The sequence below is a fragment of the Mytilus galloprovincialis genome, chromosome 13 (assembly GCF_965363235.1).
Source record: "Mytilus galloprovincialis chromosome 13, xbMytGall1.hap1.1, whole genome shotgun sequence".
Lineage (NCBI taxonomy): Eukaryota > Metazoa > Mollusca > Bivalvia > Mytilida > Mytilidae > Mytilus > Mytilus galloprovincialis.
The window spans coordinates 62,603,600-62,623,488 of NC_134850.1; the positions used below are offsets into that span (position 1 = coordinate 62,603,600).

The following is a 19,889-nucleotide window of genomic DNA, read 5'->3' on the forward strand; positions in this document are numbered from 1 at the left end:
ATAGTCACCTATAAATAGCTTCAAAATGAAAATGTAAAACTATTCCAACTTGAAAACTAACATCCTAATTTATGTACCAAAACAAATATGTAACACAGCAACTGTTATAAACGAAAACCACTGAATAACAGGCCCATGAAATCGAACAGAAACAATTATATATAATGTGCTAGGTTTACTAAAGAAGAAAACCGGGTAATGTTTCGAACACAGAATCGTCCATCATTTTATTTTCCATTTTCTTTAAACGTCAAGGTCACAAGAAGGTCATGATGATAAACGTCTTTCAGCTAAACAATTACATGACAACTATATTATCAATACATACAAATATGTTGTTCAAAAGGATCCATATGAAGAAGTTTGAAAACTGGCAGTCTTATTATAAAACAAGCAGATTATATCAAGTAGAAATTTTGGGTGAGCATACTATGCTAATTAACTACTAGTATTTTTGTTTTATCATTTACAGGGACCAAAACAATCTTACGTGGTAACTATGATGCGGGACCGTGTTCTGAAGAACGATATCAACCAGGCAAAATGAAATATTCAACAAACGTTAGCAGTGTATGTGTATTTTCAAAGTCGCTATGTAGCGAAGAAGGTCAAATCCTGTACGACAAAGGAAGTCCTACTCAAGATGTTGAATGCAGATGTGACTATAGAGAAAACTACGACTTCATTTTTAGACAAAATGTTTCTAGGTATTGCAAACCTTCAGAAGAAGATTGTGCTTGCTTTAAAAAGCAGTGTCCGACTGATTACGAACTTTCACCAGGTATATTTTTTATTTATTTGAAAAGAAATTTTTAAACGACTTCATTTTTAGACAAAATGTTTCTAGGTATTGCAAACCTACAGAAGAAGATTGTGCTTGCTTTAAAAAGCAGTGTCCGACTGATTACGAACTTTCACCAGGTATATGTTTATTTATTTGAAAAGAAATTTTTAAAGTTGTACGACAGCTTTGCGGTTATATTTTAAGTATAATTTGATATACTTCTCCTATAACTAATTTAACCAATATCATTATTAAATCAATTACTTGTTTCACGTTTGTTTGGAAAATCAGTCTGTTTTATGTAGTATGCAAAACCACTTCCTTGCTTGTTAAATAAGGAGCTCAATATATAACTATGCATGTACTTTCAGATTATACATGCATCTCAACATCAGGAATAACAGTTGAACTTCTGCTGGAAAAACCTAGGTTAGTTAGCCAAATGCAAAGTTGATTTTGTGATTAACTAAGGTAAAGTAGTTTCAATAAAAGCGTGAAACCTCTCTGTCGGGTTGTCTCTTTGATACATTCCCCATTTCCATTCTCAATTTCATTTAGTTTTACATATATTGCTAACTAGTTAAATCAAGAGTTTGGAGAATTAACGGATACACACTAAAACTCTTTGAACATGTATTATTATTGTAAAGTTTAAACTTATAAGACATAAATTAAAACACATTCATTGAAACAGAAGAGAAGCGGGAAACAAGGATGATAACGACAGTTTGAAATGAACATACTATTTAACCATCGTCGGAAATAATGATAGACAGAAACAAAAGATAACTTACAAATACTGTCCACGCGAACATCATTAAAGCCTGGTTAAATATAAACGACGATGTTCTGCAATAAATAGAAATTATGTATTCAAACTATGAACTTGCAATTGGTCGTCAAGATCTGTTACTAGTCAGTTGCAAAGAATAAATAAAGGAGCGAACATATTTATGATCCGCCTTGCCATTGATGATTTTTAAAAGCAAACATGCCGGTAATGTTACCAACCGAAATACGTTAGAATGGTGAGGTTATTCATAACTTTGGAAAGCTGAGTGATCGTATTGTAAAGCTTAATGTATTTTTGTATTTAGAAACGAAACAGAAATCCTGTTGATTCCACATAGTAATATCACAAAACAAGGTACGTGTTTCATTTGGGAACTTCTGTCTGTACTATAAATTAGTTGGCATGTATCTAAAGGTTTATGTTATACTCCTGTTTTGATTTAGCAGAAATTATAAGTTCAACTGTGATTGATTGATAAGTGGGGCTATATCGTGGCAGTTACTTTATATTTGTAAAGGAAGCTGGTGATAATGATAATTTTATATCATTATAATGATAGTAACAATAATGAAAAGAAAAAGGAATTTCCTGTTGTCGTCAATATAATTTTTTGTTGTAATTTTGAATTTGTTTGTAGATGAATAACTATCCCATTTAAATTAAATCTTTCTGTACGATAGAAAGGTAATATTTTCGTAGATATTGATAAGATGACCAATTGTGTTATCATGCTTTGTTTACAGACAGGTTTCAACTACCAACATGCACAGCAATTCTCATCCTGTTAATATTGATAATTGGTGAGTACACTAACTACTATTTTGATTTTCAATTTATATAATACAAACACATTTACACAATAATATTTCCTTTTTAAGGTAGATCACAAGTATATATTTTTTGAGACAGATTTTTTTTATAATTTGCCAAAATGAAGATTTTACTATGCTCTTTTCAAAAAATTAATAAAAAGTATGGGTCACCGTGCTATTTTTCAAGCTATGAGGCGTTGAAAATTGCCAAAATTTGGTTAGTTTGTTCATGAAAAAACACATTAGTGTGCATAAAAAAAATTCTATGAGATAGAATTTTGAAATAAATTGTGAGAAGAAAGGTTTCATAAAATGTTTTAAGAAAATAAAAAGAAAACATGGTGTCACCGAACTTGTTTTCTTGCTACAAATAAAAATAAAAAATTTCCCTATTAGCCCAGTATGAATTTTGTACTAAAAGAGTTATCTCCCCTTAAATGGCTCATTTGAAAAAAATGATTTTAAAACCAAAAAAAAAAATATATTTGTTTAAATATTTTGTATAATACGATTAATTAACAAGTTTTATTTAAATAGAACAAACAGTCTAACCATTGAGTTGCAAATCTATCTTCAAATTTGCAGATTTAGGCAAATAATTAGACCGATTTTGTACTGTGATTGTACAATCCAAGATGGCGGTATACCATGGATCTACCTTAATGCAATATTTGACTGCCTATTTAAATGCATTTTTTATGCAAATATTAAAAGGTTATCAAATGCATCAAATAATATTATTGTATAGCAATATAATATTTCCAACAGAAAGTAACCAAAAGTTAGCGTGCAATATATTTTAATATTGCACTAGTGCAATAAATCTTCAAAATTCATTACGTCATCAATGACAAAATCTTAGTTTGAACCATTTTTTACTTTCAAATATAATATTGCTATACAATAAAAGGGTTATTGCATGAATATTGGGGAATATTGTCCCTCGTAGAACATATATTGCACTCGCAAGCTCGTGCAAAATAAAATTCTACTCGGGACAATATTCCCCAATATTCATGCAATAACCCTATAACATATAGGATATTGAATTGATATTGACATAAAAAATAATTTTATTCTCATACCTCATGTTTTTCTGTTACAGTTGTTTTCGTTGGCCCATTTCATTATGACAAGGAGTTAGACAAGCTAATTGACCAGCACATACGAAAAGGTATATCGATTGGTGTTAGAAGCACTATTTTCATCCACACTATGTTCAACTAGTAATTTTAAATGATATCTACATTATATATTTTTACTTTCAATGTTGGTTTGAGTTGGAAATTGTTACTGTACTAATATGAAAGATGTTTATGAAGGAGATATAAAGACAAGACCCCTCGATTTTGTTTTAGTTGCTTCACATGATCAGTAAAGCTGGAAAAACAGTTCAGCATGTGCATGTTTGTTTTATGCATTACTTTTGTTATTTAAAAGGTTCCTCTATCGCAAAAATGACGTCAATTGGAATATTAGACTTCAGTGTCAAGGTCCATCTACGTGTACTCAATACGCACGAAAACAAATAATAGGGAGGACTGAGGACTTATAGTGCTTTAATTACAAACTAAATGTGTTTTACATTATCTCAAATTAGGAATTAGGTGAGGTGTGCATGTTCACTAGAGAGGATTTATTAGATTTGCCCCAACATTAAACACACTTTCATATCCAAACGTACTGAGGGATAGGAGTGTCTAGAATTGAAACCCAGCGATCGGACACGCTTAACATACAAAAATGCAGAATGCATATGAAGGAACCGTCCAGGAGGAAGATGTACGAGGGGGGGGGGGGTGTAACCCCTCATTAAGACGATCAATAATTTTGAAACGGCAAATACGGTTAGAATTCACATTTGTATCGTGGGTTGAAACCACCTTTTAATGTATTATTCAAATATAAGTTCCCATTGTCAAATGGGATTGAAATTTTAGCTTCAAGCAAAGGTTTCCTAAAATAAGTTTCAATATGTCTTTACAAAACTTGTAGTGAACACTATAAATAAAAGCAACAGTAGTTTACCGCTGTTCAAAATTCATAAATCGATAGAGAAAAAACAAATCCGGGTTACAAACCAAAACTGAGGGACACGTATCAAATATGAGAAAACTGCGACACAACAGAGACACAACACCGAAATGTAATACACACAGAAACGGACCACAATGTAACAATGGCCACTCTCCTGACTTGGTGCAGGGCATTTTATGACAAAATGGTTGGTTGAACCTGGTTTTGTGGCACGCCAAACCTCCAGTATATAAGTAATATCTTCTGTTCTCGCTGTATATAACATAATTATGTATAACAATGGACCGTATTTTCGGGAGTAGAAGCAAAACCCGCTCGTCACACCCTGTGGTCAACATTTATTGTTCTTTGAAACACTAGATCTATTCAATTTACTATTGTGTCAGTCCAAGTGTATTCGGCATTCTCATCAATTGTAGGTTATGTGCCTGGCTGACATCGCTCAGGTGAACGCAATCGAATTTCAATTGTTCAGTGATAACATTATGTATTGTTAATTGTATAATAGGCTATTTATCATTTTTTTTTGTAGACTTATACACTGATTGATATGAATATATAAATGTTTATACCGGATAAGATCATCTGACCTTGACCTCATTTTCATTATTCATTTGCCAAAAACATTTTTAAGGGATTATGTATCTTTCAAAGATCCACAAAGCAACTTATGATATTATCTACCTTTACGTCGATACTACATTAAAATTTCTTTAACAGTTTACTTTGTAAGAAACCTCGAAAAAGAAGTTACAGTCATTGAAGGGAAATCTGTAGATATTTCCTGTGAACTTTCTAAAGAAGACGCTGCAGTAAAATGGTTAAAATATGGGTCTCCGATTCAATTTTCCGGTAATCGTTTTATTAAGGATGAGAATGGAAGAGTATATAAAATAATCATCAGGAACTCAAATATGGAAGATGATGGTGTATATACAATGCAGGTTGAGAGAAAATCTAGTCAGGAATTGAAGTTGAAAGTTATTCGTAAGTAAACTCAGCTTTTATAGTTTTATCGTTTGTTCATGGTACTTATTTGATTCAAATTATACATAGCAAACCTGTCTCCACATATTATCTTTTTTAGCCAATGAGACAACTGTAAACCAGAATACCAGTAACGTAAAATGTACGCCCTCTATAGTCAACAGTGAACAAAACCAACTTTATATAGTCACCTTAAACAGACGGCGACTTGACAAAATGAGATACAGATAAACAAAAAACGAAATGGCTTGAATTATGACAAAGCTATAAACGGAAAAAATAAAAGTGCCTTTAAATAGATCACCTATACCCTCACATCTTATTATAAGTTTGCAAAATAAAAATGAGAACATAACATTGAAAATGTGCGAAAGACACAGAGACAATCTATCGTAATTTTTAAATAATTTTGGTCAGAGCTGTTATTTTGTTTTCAGCGTATTTCACAAAGAATTTAAAACCACTGACTACTACTGAAGGTAAAACTGTTTCTATTGAATGCGAAACAGTTGAAAGCATAAGTGATGTTAACTGTATTTGGTTCTTCAATGATAATGAAATAAACTATTCTGAGAAATATCAGACAACACAATCAAGATTCGGTTGTGAATTGAAGATAAAGGAGGTCAAACCAATTGATAGTGGGGAATATCAAATCAAAATAAGGAATATATCAAGACGTACAGAGTTAAAGGTACAATGTATGTATCAAAAACTAAACAATAAGATTATTATAGAATAAGGATATGTGGTTTGCCAATCAGAAAACTATTAGAGTCACCGTGGGGGTTCATTGATATGTTCAGTCTGACCTTAAAATTTTAGATTTTCGATTTTGTGCACGGTATGCATATTGGTCTACATTTAAGTCCAAAGGGTCCATGATAACACGTATCTATAGAGATTGATTTTAACACAACATAATTAGATTAATATTACTGTTTTTTATTGACAACATATTTGTTGAATTTAGGTGAAGACTTTTTCAACGAATTGTCGGCATACAATGGGAACGAACTGTGTGTTCCTCTTTCCTGACCTCTTCCATTCATATATCTCCCAAAACTAGAAATTAAGGAAACAATAAACACGGTTTCTTGTTGTTGGCCGTACGGTGAGACGTAGGTGTTGATATTTATGTCATTTGGTCTCTTGTGAAGAGTTGTCACATTGGCAATTATACCTTCTTGTTTATTTTTCCTCCGTCTCATTTTAAGACGTATACCTCGAGATTGACATAGACGATAATCTCAGTACAAGAATCTATGACAAACGAGACGACTTTCATTTTGAAACTTTTAATTTTCCCCAACTTAGTAGCAATATAGAAACTTCATCTGCATATTTGATATACATTTCCTAATTTATTCGTTTTTCAAGTGCATGCAACAACTACACAGCCTTTTTAAAACGTCATCAGTGGCTGAGCAGAAAGTTAGTGAACCAGGGGTGTGTCAAAGAACCACTGAAGAATTCCTCGGAAGGTATCAATACCTAGTTGATAAATATTTCGTATCAACTTCACAATTAATACGCAACGATCTTGAAGTATAGATTCTGGGTACTGAAGTTGTTTATCGTCTTGATAACGTGTTAAAGTATTCTTTTATTTGTCTTTATAAATATTAGTATTACTTTTACTGCTTTGCGTTCTTATTCAACTCGTCATTGTGTTATGTTCTATGATAATTTTTATATTCTTTTATTTCATTTTTGCCAATAGGCTGTGAAATCGAAAATAAACTAACAACGCCATGGCTAAAAATGAAAAGGACAAACAGACAAACAATAATACAAACGTAACAGTAAGGACAATTTCCCGGATACAATTTCTTTTCTGATTTTCAGCTTACTTCAAAGCTGATCTACGACCTATTCCTTGTGTCGAAGGAGGAGAATGTCTTTTAGAGTGTGAAGTTACTGATAATAATATGCCTGCTATCTGGTCTAAAGATGGAAATCAGATAGAGACATCTGAAAGGGTACAGATTTCTATGAACGGTGCTAAACATCAATTAAAAATTTTGAATGTGAATTCAGACGACTGTGGTGATTACAAAATAACAGTGAATAATGTATCACGTCAAGCCGATGTCAAAGTGATAGGTAGGTTATGCTATCGTTACCAAAGAATTTTTTTTTCTTTTTCTTTTTACTTTTTTTCCCCCTTACAAATAGTTATTTACATATACCTATTCCCAGTCTTAAACTCCCTTAATGGTTTATAAGTTATAAAAGGAATGACTGTAATAATTTCTATCTATGAAGAAATAACATAAAAAATTTGGTACACACTGAATAACGCGCGTAACGGGTTATTTAACAGTGTGCACCATATTTTTTATGTTATTTCGAATAGACAGAAAAATATAATTTAATTCTAAATTCCATTTTTAACCGTAGAAAACCATGAAAAAACGTTGATGACGTCACGGTCACATGACTAAATTATGTCTATGGGCTGATAACAAAATAACGTCAGCAAATCAGAAGACGCGTTACATCCAAAATTAAATAATTTGTGTTTGAGATTTATTTTTTTGGAGGGGAGGGGGAGAATTGAGAGAACTTTATAATATCGATTGCAGATATTTGCTAAGTCAAATTAACAATGTTAACATCATATTTCAATTTGGGGTCCTCATGTCGGTTCGCATTTAATTCAATTCGTTCATTAAAACCTAATTCAATAATTTGGCTGGAAAAACAAGTAAATGTTAAATCGCAGTGTGAAATTAAAGAATAGAAAATATATTCAAAGTAGAGGTAAATATAAAATTGATACTGTGTACTTACTTGTAAATAGAACAACAGCTCGCCGTGCCTCCGATTTCTGTTTCTAAAGTTCGTCAAATAAATTTGATACGTTCTTAAATTTTGTGCATGTAACTATTGCATATTCTACGATTTAGCGTCTAATCTTCTACCTGTTAAAAAGAGGGTACATATTTTTTATATTTATATAAATACTTCCTTATATTTCAGATCTAATTTCAAAGCCTTTGACGAACATGACTTGCATGGAAGGTCTAAGGGTAGTTCTTATCTGTGAAGTGGCGGACAGGCAACTCAATGCACAGTGGTCAAAAGACGGTATACCAATAGGGGATATTTCTAACATCTCTATTAATGCAGCTGGTGGCATTCACAAGTTGTGCATAATGCAAACTTATAAAAATAGTGAAGGACAGTATCAAATCAACGTTGGAAATAGAAACAGTTCAGCATATTTAAAAATTACTGGTTAGTCATATATAGATAGATTGAGATAATGCCACCATTACATCATACGATTTACACTTAAAACAATTGTATAACGTTTGTGTGAAATGATGAAAACGATAGTCAATATAAAAAAGAAGATATGGTATGATTGCCAATGAGACAACTGTTCACCAAAATGACACAGAAATTAACAACTATAGGTCACCGTACGGCCTTCAACAATGAGCATAGCCCATTCTGGATAGTCAGCTATAAAAGGCCCCGAAATGACAATGTAAAACATCATTAAAGAAGACCTCGATCAGTGCAACTTATAGTTGATTGAAGAACTTTGATTGTTTCTGTTTTATTAATTTGCAAATTTTATAGGATCGGAACGACGATCAATTTTGCATTCTGCATGGAAACCCGCCTTTTGTTAATACTGATGGCTATAGCTACCTCTTCTAATTTGGTCGTTATGTAACTGACTTTTCAATATTTACACTGCATATCTCCTGTTACATATTCAAATGGAATTCGAATTATAGATGCAAACCGCATTGTCATACGTAAATCCAAGTATGCAGAAAAGATTTATGTCATATTTATAAAAACTGAGATATTAGATACCAAGATGGCATTCAAATGTATATGTCCAATGGAGCAGACATAACCACGACCAGAAATAAAAGAATCATAATATTAATTTAGCTCAAACATAATTTGGTAAAAAAAAGTAATGAAATAATAAAACCCTTCGTTGATAAATCCTCAATATGATGTAGTTTCTGAGGAAGATGCGACGAAAACTATTCATAGAACGGACGGATGGGCGGACGAACAGACGGACGAACGAACGGACGGGCAGATAGAGGTAAAACAGAGTACTCATTTGTTTTGAAAGCGGGTTATAGAATACTTTTAATAGTGTCGAAATATGTGGTAATGGTTCGGTAAACAGGAAGTTTTTGAATGATGAATCTGTAAACGCATCACAAGTTATAGCTGACTAAAAAAATTCAGAATTCCTTATTATATTGTTTCTATGAAAGATGCGACGAAACATATTTATGAGACGGATAGACGGACGAACGGACAAACAGAACTAGTATATATTTGTTTAGGGGCCAGCTGAAGGACGCCTCCGGGTGCGGGAATTTCTCGTTGCATTGAAGACCTGTTGGTGACCTTCTGCTGTTGTCTGCTCTGTGGTCGGGTTGTTGTCACTTTAGCACATTCCCCATTTCCATTCTCAATTTTTTTGAATAAGGTAAAAGAGTATATTCATATTTTTTTAAAGCGGGATTATACTTATGGATAAATCAGAATATATAATTTGGATAAACAATGAAAAAGGAAGCACCATTTATTTGCTCTAAAGATTTTTACGTGCATGGTTTCGTTATGTATAATAGTTGAATACAACACATACTTTTTCTTAGTCTACAGTGATATTCACGTTTTTATGAACTTTAAATGTTTAATACTGTTAAATGATGACGTAAGAGATATCGTTCCCATACAAAACTGGAAACAACATTAACGGTATCAATTTTTCTTCATCACAGGCACGTTTTTGACAATTAATGAAATACAAGGGGCAACAGCCTTTGAAAAAAATACAAAACCTAATGTAAGCGTTGAAGAGTTGTTTAAAATCAAAATAGACCAAATGCTGTTGATAGAGCTCGTACACTCAGATATAATACATGTTAACTTATCAACTCTTTGAACAAACGTATTGTAAAGGTTTACCGATGTACATAAAATGTTTTCAATAAAACCTCTTAAAAAGCACTTTGTATTGTAGCAATGCCAGATTTTATCAGACGAATGCCACTTTGGGATAGAGAAAGATATCTGAGGACTGCTAAAGACGGCACAATGAAGAGACGACACATACGAATAATGATTGTTGGAAAACAATCAGCGGGAAAAACGTGTTTAATGAGACGTTTGCTGAATGAAGAAATAGATGACGTTATAAGTACAGATGGCATAAATGTAGAAGTAAGAAGATGTAAAGTTCGGATTTCAGACGGACAGTGGATCTTTAGTGAAGGTTTGTGCTTTGGATTTGGCGAAATCACAATCGTAGTTCAGCGGCATAATATATATATGACGCCCGACAAGCAAAAACGACCCTTATGGCAAAATTATGAATTATCAGATTTTTTATTAATTAAACAGAAAATACTTACGCCAACTCAATGTAAAAAATTTGAAAACAATCGGTGAAAAATTAGTTGAGAAATTTCAATTTTGGTAACACATGAAATGTGTTCTAACGTAAAATTCAGCGTAACGTTGGAATCATACACTCATCTATTCCTTATGTTGATTAACCTTAAAAAGGCGTTTTCTATTTTTCCTGCTTTATATGTATTACAGTGATAATAATGTGACAATTATATATGTCATTCAAGGGGGAGGGGATGGTATTACAATAATGTATGGCTTAAACTAATCTTATGTGTGATACATCTAATCATATTAAAGAGAATTTTCTGCTTGCCTTTCTTAAGCAACGATCATTGTTGAATAAAATATTTCAGAAAAATGCTACAGACAGGATTTTGACGGAAAATTTAAAAACGCATTTTCAGCAAAAATACACGACAACAGCAATCAAGAACCTATAGCTTCTGCCAATATCGAGCAACTTGATTTTATAAGCATTCATAGTAATGCCAAAGAACAGCAGCTAGATGAAGACAAAACAAAAGCTTTAGTGAGGAAAACATCCGTTTACATGGTATGAAACAGAATTCAAACGACTTCGAAAATACCGAATTGACGGATTCAATAGAAAGAAAGGAAACTCATGTTACGTTAACTGAGGCCAAAGACGATTTTGCACATGATGGCTTTGAACAAAATAGTAAATTATTGGAAGAAAATAAGATGAAAAATACACAGGAGGCATCCCAAAGAACTATATCAGTACAGAAATGTAACGACTTCGAAACAATTAGGACTAATGAAGGCAACACTGAACAGAATAAAGAAGTAACAGCAGGAGCACATCTTCCAAAGCAAATTCATACGGACGAATCCGTTGACAATAAGGAAACAGACCAGCTCTATATGTTGTCAAAAGTTCTACAGAGTGAGAGCAATAACGAAAATGTAGAATGTGCTGAATGTGATTTTTGGGACTTCGCGGGACAGAAGGATTTTTATGCTACACATCAAACTTTTCTGACTATGAATGCAATTTACCTGTTGACCATAGACTTATCAAGTTTCGAAACAGCTCAGCCAGTTCAACAGGAAGGCGGTAAACTTGATGATATTGGAGGTAAGCATAAACAGTTTTCTAATTTTAAGTATTATAGTGCATTTAGGTTCTGCTATCAACACGGAAGCCTATGATAAACGGTGAAGCAAGGCTATTATTGTGTTACATGCATGATCCTAAAAGACATTCTATGCTTAATTAGACGAATATTATGTATGTATCTAAAATTTGAAATACAAATATCTTTTCTCCTTCATTAAGCTGATCAAAAGTCTGATCAAGATCCTGTGAATTGTTAATAGCAGATTTAAACTTTAATTAAAATTTGTAATTTGTTTTTAATCACAACAACAATCAGCTAATGTTCAGGAACCGTCAACATTCAACCGTTTCCAAGTGAATTGGTCCGACAATCCTGTTCTTAATCCTATTATAATCTGATTTGTATCTTTCGCATGGTATAAAATGACAGAATCTGTCCCGACAACGTCCCGATTCTACTGAATGTAATCCGAAAGATATCAAACAGAGAAACCGACCCTGACAGAAGATATACGTTAGAAATCTGTCGGGATATTTGGGATGATCAGGTACTGTCGGAACGTAATCCTATCACGGTCCGGTATGCTCAGGTTGTATTGGTTGATCCAACATCTCTACTGGATCAGGATTAGTATCAGAGGCCCCTCTGATCTTCTTCTACCCTTACCACCACGCCCAAGAGTTCTAGTAGATTTTAGTGGCATGCCTGTTTGTTTTTGAGATATCTACGTTTTATTGACAATTAGAAGGAATGGAACAGTACTTATATTGAACATGATGTTGACGTTATCGCTGAGAGCGTGGTTATATCGCGGTATGAACGTTCAAAGATCGTAGAATGATTGTGATAAGAGCGTGCTATAATTGCAGAACAAGCGTGGTAAGATCGTGTTGCAATCGGATAAATCGTGGTATGGTCGTAATAAGAAATTGATAAGCGTAATATCTTGATATTCGTAGTGAGGTGGCAGAGTAAGCGTGGTGAGAACGTGATATACTTGTAGCGGAATCTTTGTAGAAGCGTAATTTAGGACACTGTAGCTTCGTGAAAACAACGACCTCACCACGATCTGAATTTATTTTAGATCGCGGTAATCGTGGTGTGATCGTTGTCTAGTGTGACTGGGGCATTAACTATGTGAAGGTATTAACTAAAAATATATTCAAATATAGAAGTTTGAAGAATTTAAGATAAATGTGACTATTCGTTTTGAATATAATGGAAAAACTGACATTTAGTTATTGCATATACATTGTTCTATTCTAATTACTAAAATATAATAACTTTAGTGAAGCCAAATCGTCTTTTCTTTATGTGAGGTAGCTTAAAATAAAATCCTTTTTATGTTCTTTTATCGTTATCTCTTAAAAGTTCAACAATGTGAAGCAAGTTTGATGATAAGGACATCTATCACCATCGCTGAATATCTGAATAATAGATATTTTGTTTGATAAAAAAAAAAAAAAAAATCACAAAAATACTGAACTCCGAGGAAAATTAAAAAAGAAAGTCCCCAATCAAATGGCATAATCGTTTTCTTAAGAATAGAAATGTTGGTGATGTGTCGAACATTTTTCAGGGAGGTGTCCAGAGTTGTGAATGTGCAATATATTCATTTGCCTATTCCTATATTACAAATGGGAAGTAAACAGTTAAACACATATACATTATGTCTCTAACATTCAATATCTGAAGATATTTCTATTGTGGAGTAAAGCATACTTGTTTTTTTAGAATACACGAATTACTGGTTGGATTGTATTCATTGTTACTCAATACAGAATCGAAAAGAAAAGATGGAAGAAAAAGAGCCCCCAGTTATCATTGTTTGCACAGGAATAGACAAAGTAACGGTAATAAGTCTGATTCATGCTAAATATAATTATGTCCCACCTACGAAAGTTTTCTGGTCTGTGCATCCGTTCGTTCGTTCGTCCGTATGTCCCGCTTCAGGTTAAAGTTTTTGGTCAAGGTAGTTTTTGATGAAGGTGAAGTCCAATCAAACTTAGTACATATGTGCCCTAGGATATGAGTTTTCGAATTTTAATGCCAAATTAGAGTTTTGACCCCAATGTCACGGTCCACGAAACATAGAAAATGATATTGCGAGTGGGGCATCCGTGTACTGTGGACACCTTCTTGTTTTTTTTACTGTTTTGACGGCAAAAATTGTTGATAAACATAGTTATTTGTATCTTTAATTTGTAAACAACAACTAAAACGTTAATATTTCGCCCCTCTTTTATATAGATAAAGGGTTGGTGTTACTATATGATATGTGCCAAAAAGAACCATAGATTCCAAGATTAGGCAATGAAAACCATTAGCAGAAGACATACATAAAGACAGAAAAAAAACTATTTAAACAAAGAAAAGCAAAATGGTATATAATTAAAATAACCATAACACACGAACATAATGGCAGGATGTATAAATACCTAGCCACGCCAGTAGTAGATATCAAAATTGAAACTAACAGTAAAGGTTAACATATACAAAGACAAATAAAAATAACACTATAACACGTGATTGAGATTATTATAAACAGTATCGGTACCTGAAATCTATACTTCAAAGACCATCATGTATCCTTTGTGAAGTTGATTCGTAATATCTATCAACAAAGTCTTGGTATCTTTTGGTGAATCTTTCTAGTAAAAAGTACGAGATGTTCTTTGACGTAACCGTGGCTCGTAAACTTTATGCTCATGCACTTGTCTGAGTAATAGATTCACGCTCTTGAATACCGAAAGAGTTAGGAAATGTATAATGCAAGTGATTTTGACATAGTGCTGCTAAGGTGGTGCCGGGAGGAGGGAATTTATCATTTCTAAATCAAAATCGTCTCCTTTGTCAAAGATTCTTATACTGAGATGATAACTCACGTCAAATTTGAGATATATGTATAAAAATCATGAACTAACCGACAGATAAAAAATATTTGGTTAAACTTATTTCATTATTGTGTTTTACTCTATAGGACTTCCATAAAGTTACAAAATGCTTCAAACATCACTTGGAAGAAAATGTTGGTTCTCATCCCAAACGGTTCCATATTAGAGACATTGTCTACCTGTCAAACAAAGTTAAAGATAAAGATAAGTTTGACATTCTTCGTTCAAAAATATGGAAAACTGCCAAAAGCATGTCTTCTTGGGAAGACGAACTTCCATTATCATGGATACATCTTGAAAAACAGTTACAAGTCAAAAGTGAAAAGGAAAACATAGTTTCTTTGGAAGATGTTATAAAAGTTGGTCGTGAAAGTACCTTTCCAGTGACAAATGAGGAAGATGTAATTTCATTTCTACGAGTTCAACATGAGATGGGGAATATTATTTTTTTCCAAAGACTGAGAGAGTATATTATTTTGAATCCGGTCTGGTTAGTAGATGCATTCAGATGTCTCGTAGCACCGTGTGAATTCCAACAACAATATCTTGATATAGATAATTTAAACCAGATAGCAGACACAGGCGAAATTAAGATTGATTATATAGAGCAAATGTTTTCCAAGGTACCAAAACTAAACTTTTTCAAGCATAAAGATTATCTACTAAAAGTAATGGAAGAGTTTGATATAATTGTGAGGCCAAAAACTAGACGACCTCTTTCGTTCCAGCATAGCTATTACATACCCTGTTTAATTAAGTATGGAACATTTGCAACAGTAAGTGATAATTTCGGTATCAATAAGAACACCTGCCAGAGAACGCCTTGGGTTTGCCTAGAATTTGATTTTTTACCACCGGCATTCTTTAACCATATTTTAGTTCACTTAATTCGAATTTACCATGTGAGTGAAGCTGATGTGAAATCCCGACTAGCTCTATATAGTAGTTTGGGTGTTTTCGATTTAAACAAGTCGGCAACGTCAAAACTTGTTCTTTGTACAGCAAATGACACAATAGCTTTTCAAGTATGGCAATGGCTTAAAGATGGATTACAATTTGTATACCTTCGAATGAAAATAGAAGAAATAGTCGATGATGTTATCAAGAGGTATCAAATGGATATCAAATACAATGTAAAATACAAATGCAAAACTGGAACATTTTCAAAACAAACGGGTAGAAAAACTGCCAGTGAGTTGAGTCAGCTGAAAAAGTACTGTTGTTCGGAACACAACGAAAACCATGAAGCAAAAGAAATAATTGACGTATGGATAGAGCAGAAATCGAAGGTGAGGTTAAAGGCGTGTCTTTCTCTCTTTTGACATAATTGTCACATTGGCAAAATTGCCACATTGACATAGTTTAATATGATACCGCAGTTAACTGAATATTGTTTTGAAATAGAGGATGCATGGTAAGTTCAATTAATTTAACCCGTGACGAATTATGACAAAGTATCATGCATAGACAAGTATTAAGCTACATTTAGCACAAGATAATCATGTGTTCATGTGTTTCCTCATTATGTGTACTTACATTTTTATGAGACCTTATCATCATAAAAGTGGTATATTCTAATACTATATAAACAAAGAATTTGTTTTACGATAATCTGCTTCTTTGCCTTTCTATTGGTACATTGTAAAGTGTTTTGTATAGTTGAATATATCAAATTGAATCAAAGAAATCATGTGTTTGCTATGCTTTTATGTGAACTTTATACCTTTTGGATTATAGCTCTTCATCTTTTATATAAGCTTTGGATTTCAAATATTTTGTCAACGAGCATCACTGAAGAGACATTTTTTGTCGAAATTCGCATCTGGTGCAAACAATTATTACCGCTAATGTTATTATAATGTTTACTTTCAGGGGTTTCCCGTAGAGACAATCAGTACGTATTTTATGTCAAAATAATTGAATTTGTATGTTGTTTTAAAATATAAAACCCGGCTGTCGATACACATTCATGAAACTATTGTAACTCTGAAAACGTTTAGTTTCTAATAAATTTCATTTTTGATTATATAATCTTATCAAGTTTTAAAAAAGCCATTCTTTAATCTAGTTTATATTCCTAATGAATGCGCTTTAAACGTAACAAGAAACAAAAACAAATATAAATTTTACGACTGTTTCGATTTGAATTTATTTATCCACTCGAGACAGTTAAAATTTCCAAATTCCAAAAATAAGACTTGCCGAGCGTTTTAAATATTTGAAATTCAACTGTCGAGAGTTGATTAATATAGTATTGCACACGATTTGGTGATGGAATCCGCTTCTTTAACGATTTATAATCGAAATGCAGACAATTCAATCCTTTGTTTTGAATGATCTGCAAAAAGATGTGTTCTTTCTATGTTGCGTCTTCGGGCATGATCGCCTCGTAACATGACGACACAATAGAAAATACAGTGGAATGCAAGAAGATATAAAGAACTAAGTTCAAACGATCTACATGTTGATTAAAATAAAAATAATCAACAGGTCAGGTAAAAAATAATTCGTATAAGAATTACGAAAAAAAAGATACTTCCGCAAATTCTTCAGGATAATAAATATTTATATTTCAAAGTGAAAAATGAATTTAAGTAACACTTTATAATTGTTGTCCGTTCTTACCGCGTTTTTTTTGTTGCTTTACCTTAAGAATTATGCTCAAAGCCAAACATCTAAATCAGAGAATTAAAAAAATATGGAACATGTACAAAGCTATAGGACCAAAAACAACCTTAAAAAAAACGAATCCATCTGTAAAGTTAAGAAAGTAACTATTTATTAACCGGAAGTAGTTATTTTATTTTAGGAAGTACTAGCTTGTTTCCTTTATTGTCATCAAATATATGCAAAACTCATATAATGTTGGAAACAGTGAAAATTAAGCTATTATCGGATACAAGAATTTTATATTTCAAACCGGTAGTGAATATTGACATATCCAAATACATTAGTTAGGTTGGAAAGACCTCCTATGGTTCTGTAAACAACTGGTTTTTATTTATTATTTTGTACTTTTTACGAAATAGTAAGGTCATATTTACATCATTTACCAGATATATGAAGTATACATTTGTGATATATGTCTATTGAATAAATCTACTGTATATTATAATACATCTAATGTTATTGTAATTTCTGAACGATCTTAAGATTCAGTCTCCATTTTGAATTAATAATAATTTCATTTAATAATTTTTACAGATCGTGATTGGAATACACAGATAGAGTAAGTTTTTAAAATGTTTACAATTTTACATTATTATCTAGATTGCAAATTTGACAGCTAGTTTTATATAAATAATGGAGAAACACATTAACTGATGTGGGAAAATAGAAAATAGAAAAAAGATAAGTTAAAAAGTTCTTGCATTTGTGCTCGATTTCTTGGATTGTATATTGCGCGTTTTGAAAAATTTGTATTCAGAAGAAAAACAAAATCATGAAATTTCGGCCTTTCCTATTATTTGAGTATTTGCTCTTTAATGACGATGGATTACTAATATTGATTGATTTTTTATTTTATCTTGAAAGTTTTAATAGACAGGTAGACACTTAAAATAGCGAAAGTAATGAGCAAGTCAAGTTCTACAACTTAGTCAGCAGGCCTGACTAGTCAGTTGACTCATTATAGGAGTTACTGTTCTTTAATGACGATTTATACATTTTTTTCGCGTTTGCCTATTATCTTAAAAACTAGAAAAGATAGATAGAATCTTTAAATAACTAACATCGTCAACAATAGAAGATACAAAAGAAGTAAAATGTTGCCAAAATACTTTGACGACTTTTTATAGTGTAGTGGTTGTTCTTAAATAGCGATTTTGTTTCTTTTTGGGAAAACAAACAAAAACAAAAAATGTAAACTGAATCAATGATCTGCAATTTATTCAAGATGAACAAAATTGATTTTATTTACAAATTATGCTAGTCTACAATATTTGAGAGTGGCCATTGCTGAAAATGTACAAGCTAATGTAGACCTATGTGAGCGACAACAGGCTTTTTTAGTCAGTAGCTTTTCTAGATATAATATATACATGTGCTTAACGATACAATTTCAGGTGCAAGTCATGTGGTTTAGTTGCAGTTTATTGGTGTAAGAATTGCGAAAAAGCCATGTGTGATGTGTGTAATGAGAAACACACCATTGCATCAACACAGCATACAGTTGTCAATGTGTTAGACAAATACATATTAAAAAATCAATTTGTGGTAGATAAAGCGTCAATTTGTGACATTAAAATGCTAGGAGAAACCGTATTAGTTGCTGATTATATCGGAAAGCAACTTATACTTTATAACATTAAAGGAATATGCCAACGTATAGTACCTTTATCGAAAGGGCCGAGAAAAATAGCTATAGTTGATAGCAAACGTGTTGCAGTGAGATTATTTAGAGATAATAAAGTTGTGATAGTAGATTTAACCCAAAGCGGAATTTTCGAAATAGACATAAAGGAAAAATGTCATGGAATTATGTGCATGAACAACAAACTATTTGTAGGCTGTGATGATAACACTTTAAGAGTATTTAATTTGAACGGAGAGAAAATAAAAACTATAAATATGCAAATGAAGCCTTGGTATATCTGTTGTGATAGTATAAATCGTATTTTCTGCACCGAAGAATACAATGAAAATAAAGTGTCATGCTTTGATCAGGATGGTAGGAAACTGTTTGACTTCAGTAATAAATATATAGTTGGAGCAACAGGTATAACGGTTGACCAAAATGGGTGTATACTTGTCTCTTGTAAGAACTCAAATAACGTTCATAGAATAAATCCAAATATCAAAACGAGTGAAATAATAATTTCAAAGATTCCTGGATCATCAAAAGACTGGTTTCCACTAATCTGCTTCGATTCTCACTCACAATCAGTGATAATTGCCCGGGAAGATAAGGTGTATGTGTATGCAAATCAAATTGATTCATAAGTTATAAGTTATTTTATATTGAAGTTTATTTGTTGTAAAAACATAATCTGTAGTGTTCATGTTAAAAGAAAGAAATATAAAATAATATTTATAAATTATGGTTTAATTATACTCATAAGAATCTCTACAATTGAAGCACTAAACAACGAT

General features: G+C 32.3%; 2 protein-coding genes across 2 annotated transcripts; both read left to right on the plus strand.

Moving 5' to 3' along the window:
• Positions 1 to 822: 822 nt before the first annotated feature.
• On the plus strand, positions 823 to 11,385 carry LOC143057835 (immunoglobulin superfamily member 22-like). Its single transcript, XM_076231264.1, has 11 exons — positions 823 to 921; positions 1,156 to 1,213; positions 1,882 to 1,931; positions 2,321 to 2,377; positions 3,495 to 3,563; positions 5,147 to 5,413; positions 5,851 to 6,114; positions 7,262 to 7,519; positions 8,399 to 8,656; positions 10,431 to 10,682; positions 11,176 to 11,385. The coding sequence occupies exons 6-11, from the start codon at positions 5,341 to 5,343 to the stop codon at positions 11,379 to 11,381; spliced, it is 1,311 nt and encodes a 436-aa protein (XP_076087379.1). The 5' UTR covers positions 823 to 921; positions 1,156 to 1,213; positions 1,882 to 1,931; positions 2,321 to 2,377; positions 3,495 to 3,563; positions 5,147 to 5,340; the 3' UTR covers positions 11,382 to 11,385.
• Positions 11,386 to 11,524: 139 nt separating this feature from the next.
• LOC143057833 (uncharacterized) lies at positions 11,525 to 19,834 on the plus strand. The gene is made up of 6 exons (XM_076231263.1): positions 11,525 to 11,921; positions 13,639 to 13,757; positions 14,885 to 16,087; positions 16,671 to 16,692; positions 18,003 to 18,027; positions 18,863 to 19,834. The coding sequence occupies exons 1-6, from the start codon at positions 11,525 to 11,527 to the stop codon at positions 19,737 to 19,739; spliced, it is 2,643 nt and encodes an 880-aa protein (XP_076087378.1). The 3' UTR covers positions 19,740 to 19,834.
• The last annotated feature ends 55 nt before the right edge of the window (positions 19,835 to 19,889 follow it).

What these genes read in the sequence shown, in the direction of transcription:
- LOC143057835 (XM_076231264.1), top strand. Translation starts at nt 5,341, where the DNA reads ATGGAAGATGATGGTGTATATACAATGCAGGTTGAGAGAAAATCTAGT. An exon ending in AGCATATTTAAAAATTACTG is followed by an intron (nt 8,657 to 10,430) that starts GTTAGTCATATA and finishes TTTGTATTGTAG; the next exon opens with CAATGCCAGATTTTATCAGA. An exon ending in ACAGTGGATCTTTAGTGAAG is followed by an intron (nt 10,683 to 11,175) that starts GTTTGTGCTTTG and finishes AAAATATTTCAG; the next exon opens with AAAAATGCTACAGACAGGAT.
- LOC143057833 (XM_076231263.1), top strand. Translation starts at nt 11,525, where the DNA reads ATGAAAAATACACAGGAGGCATCCCAAAGAACTATATCAGTACAGAAA. An exon ending in GGATAGAGCAGAAATCGAAG is followed by an intron (nt 16,088 to 16,670) that starts GTGAGGTTAAAG and finishes GTTTACTTTCAG; the next exon opens with GGGTTTCCCGTAGAGACAAT. An exon ending in GTTTCCCGTAGAGACAATCA is followed by an intron (nt 16,693 to 18,002) that starts GTACGTATTTTA and finishes TAATTTTTACAG; the next exon opens with ATCGTGATTGGAATACACAG.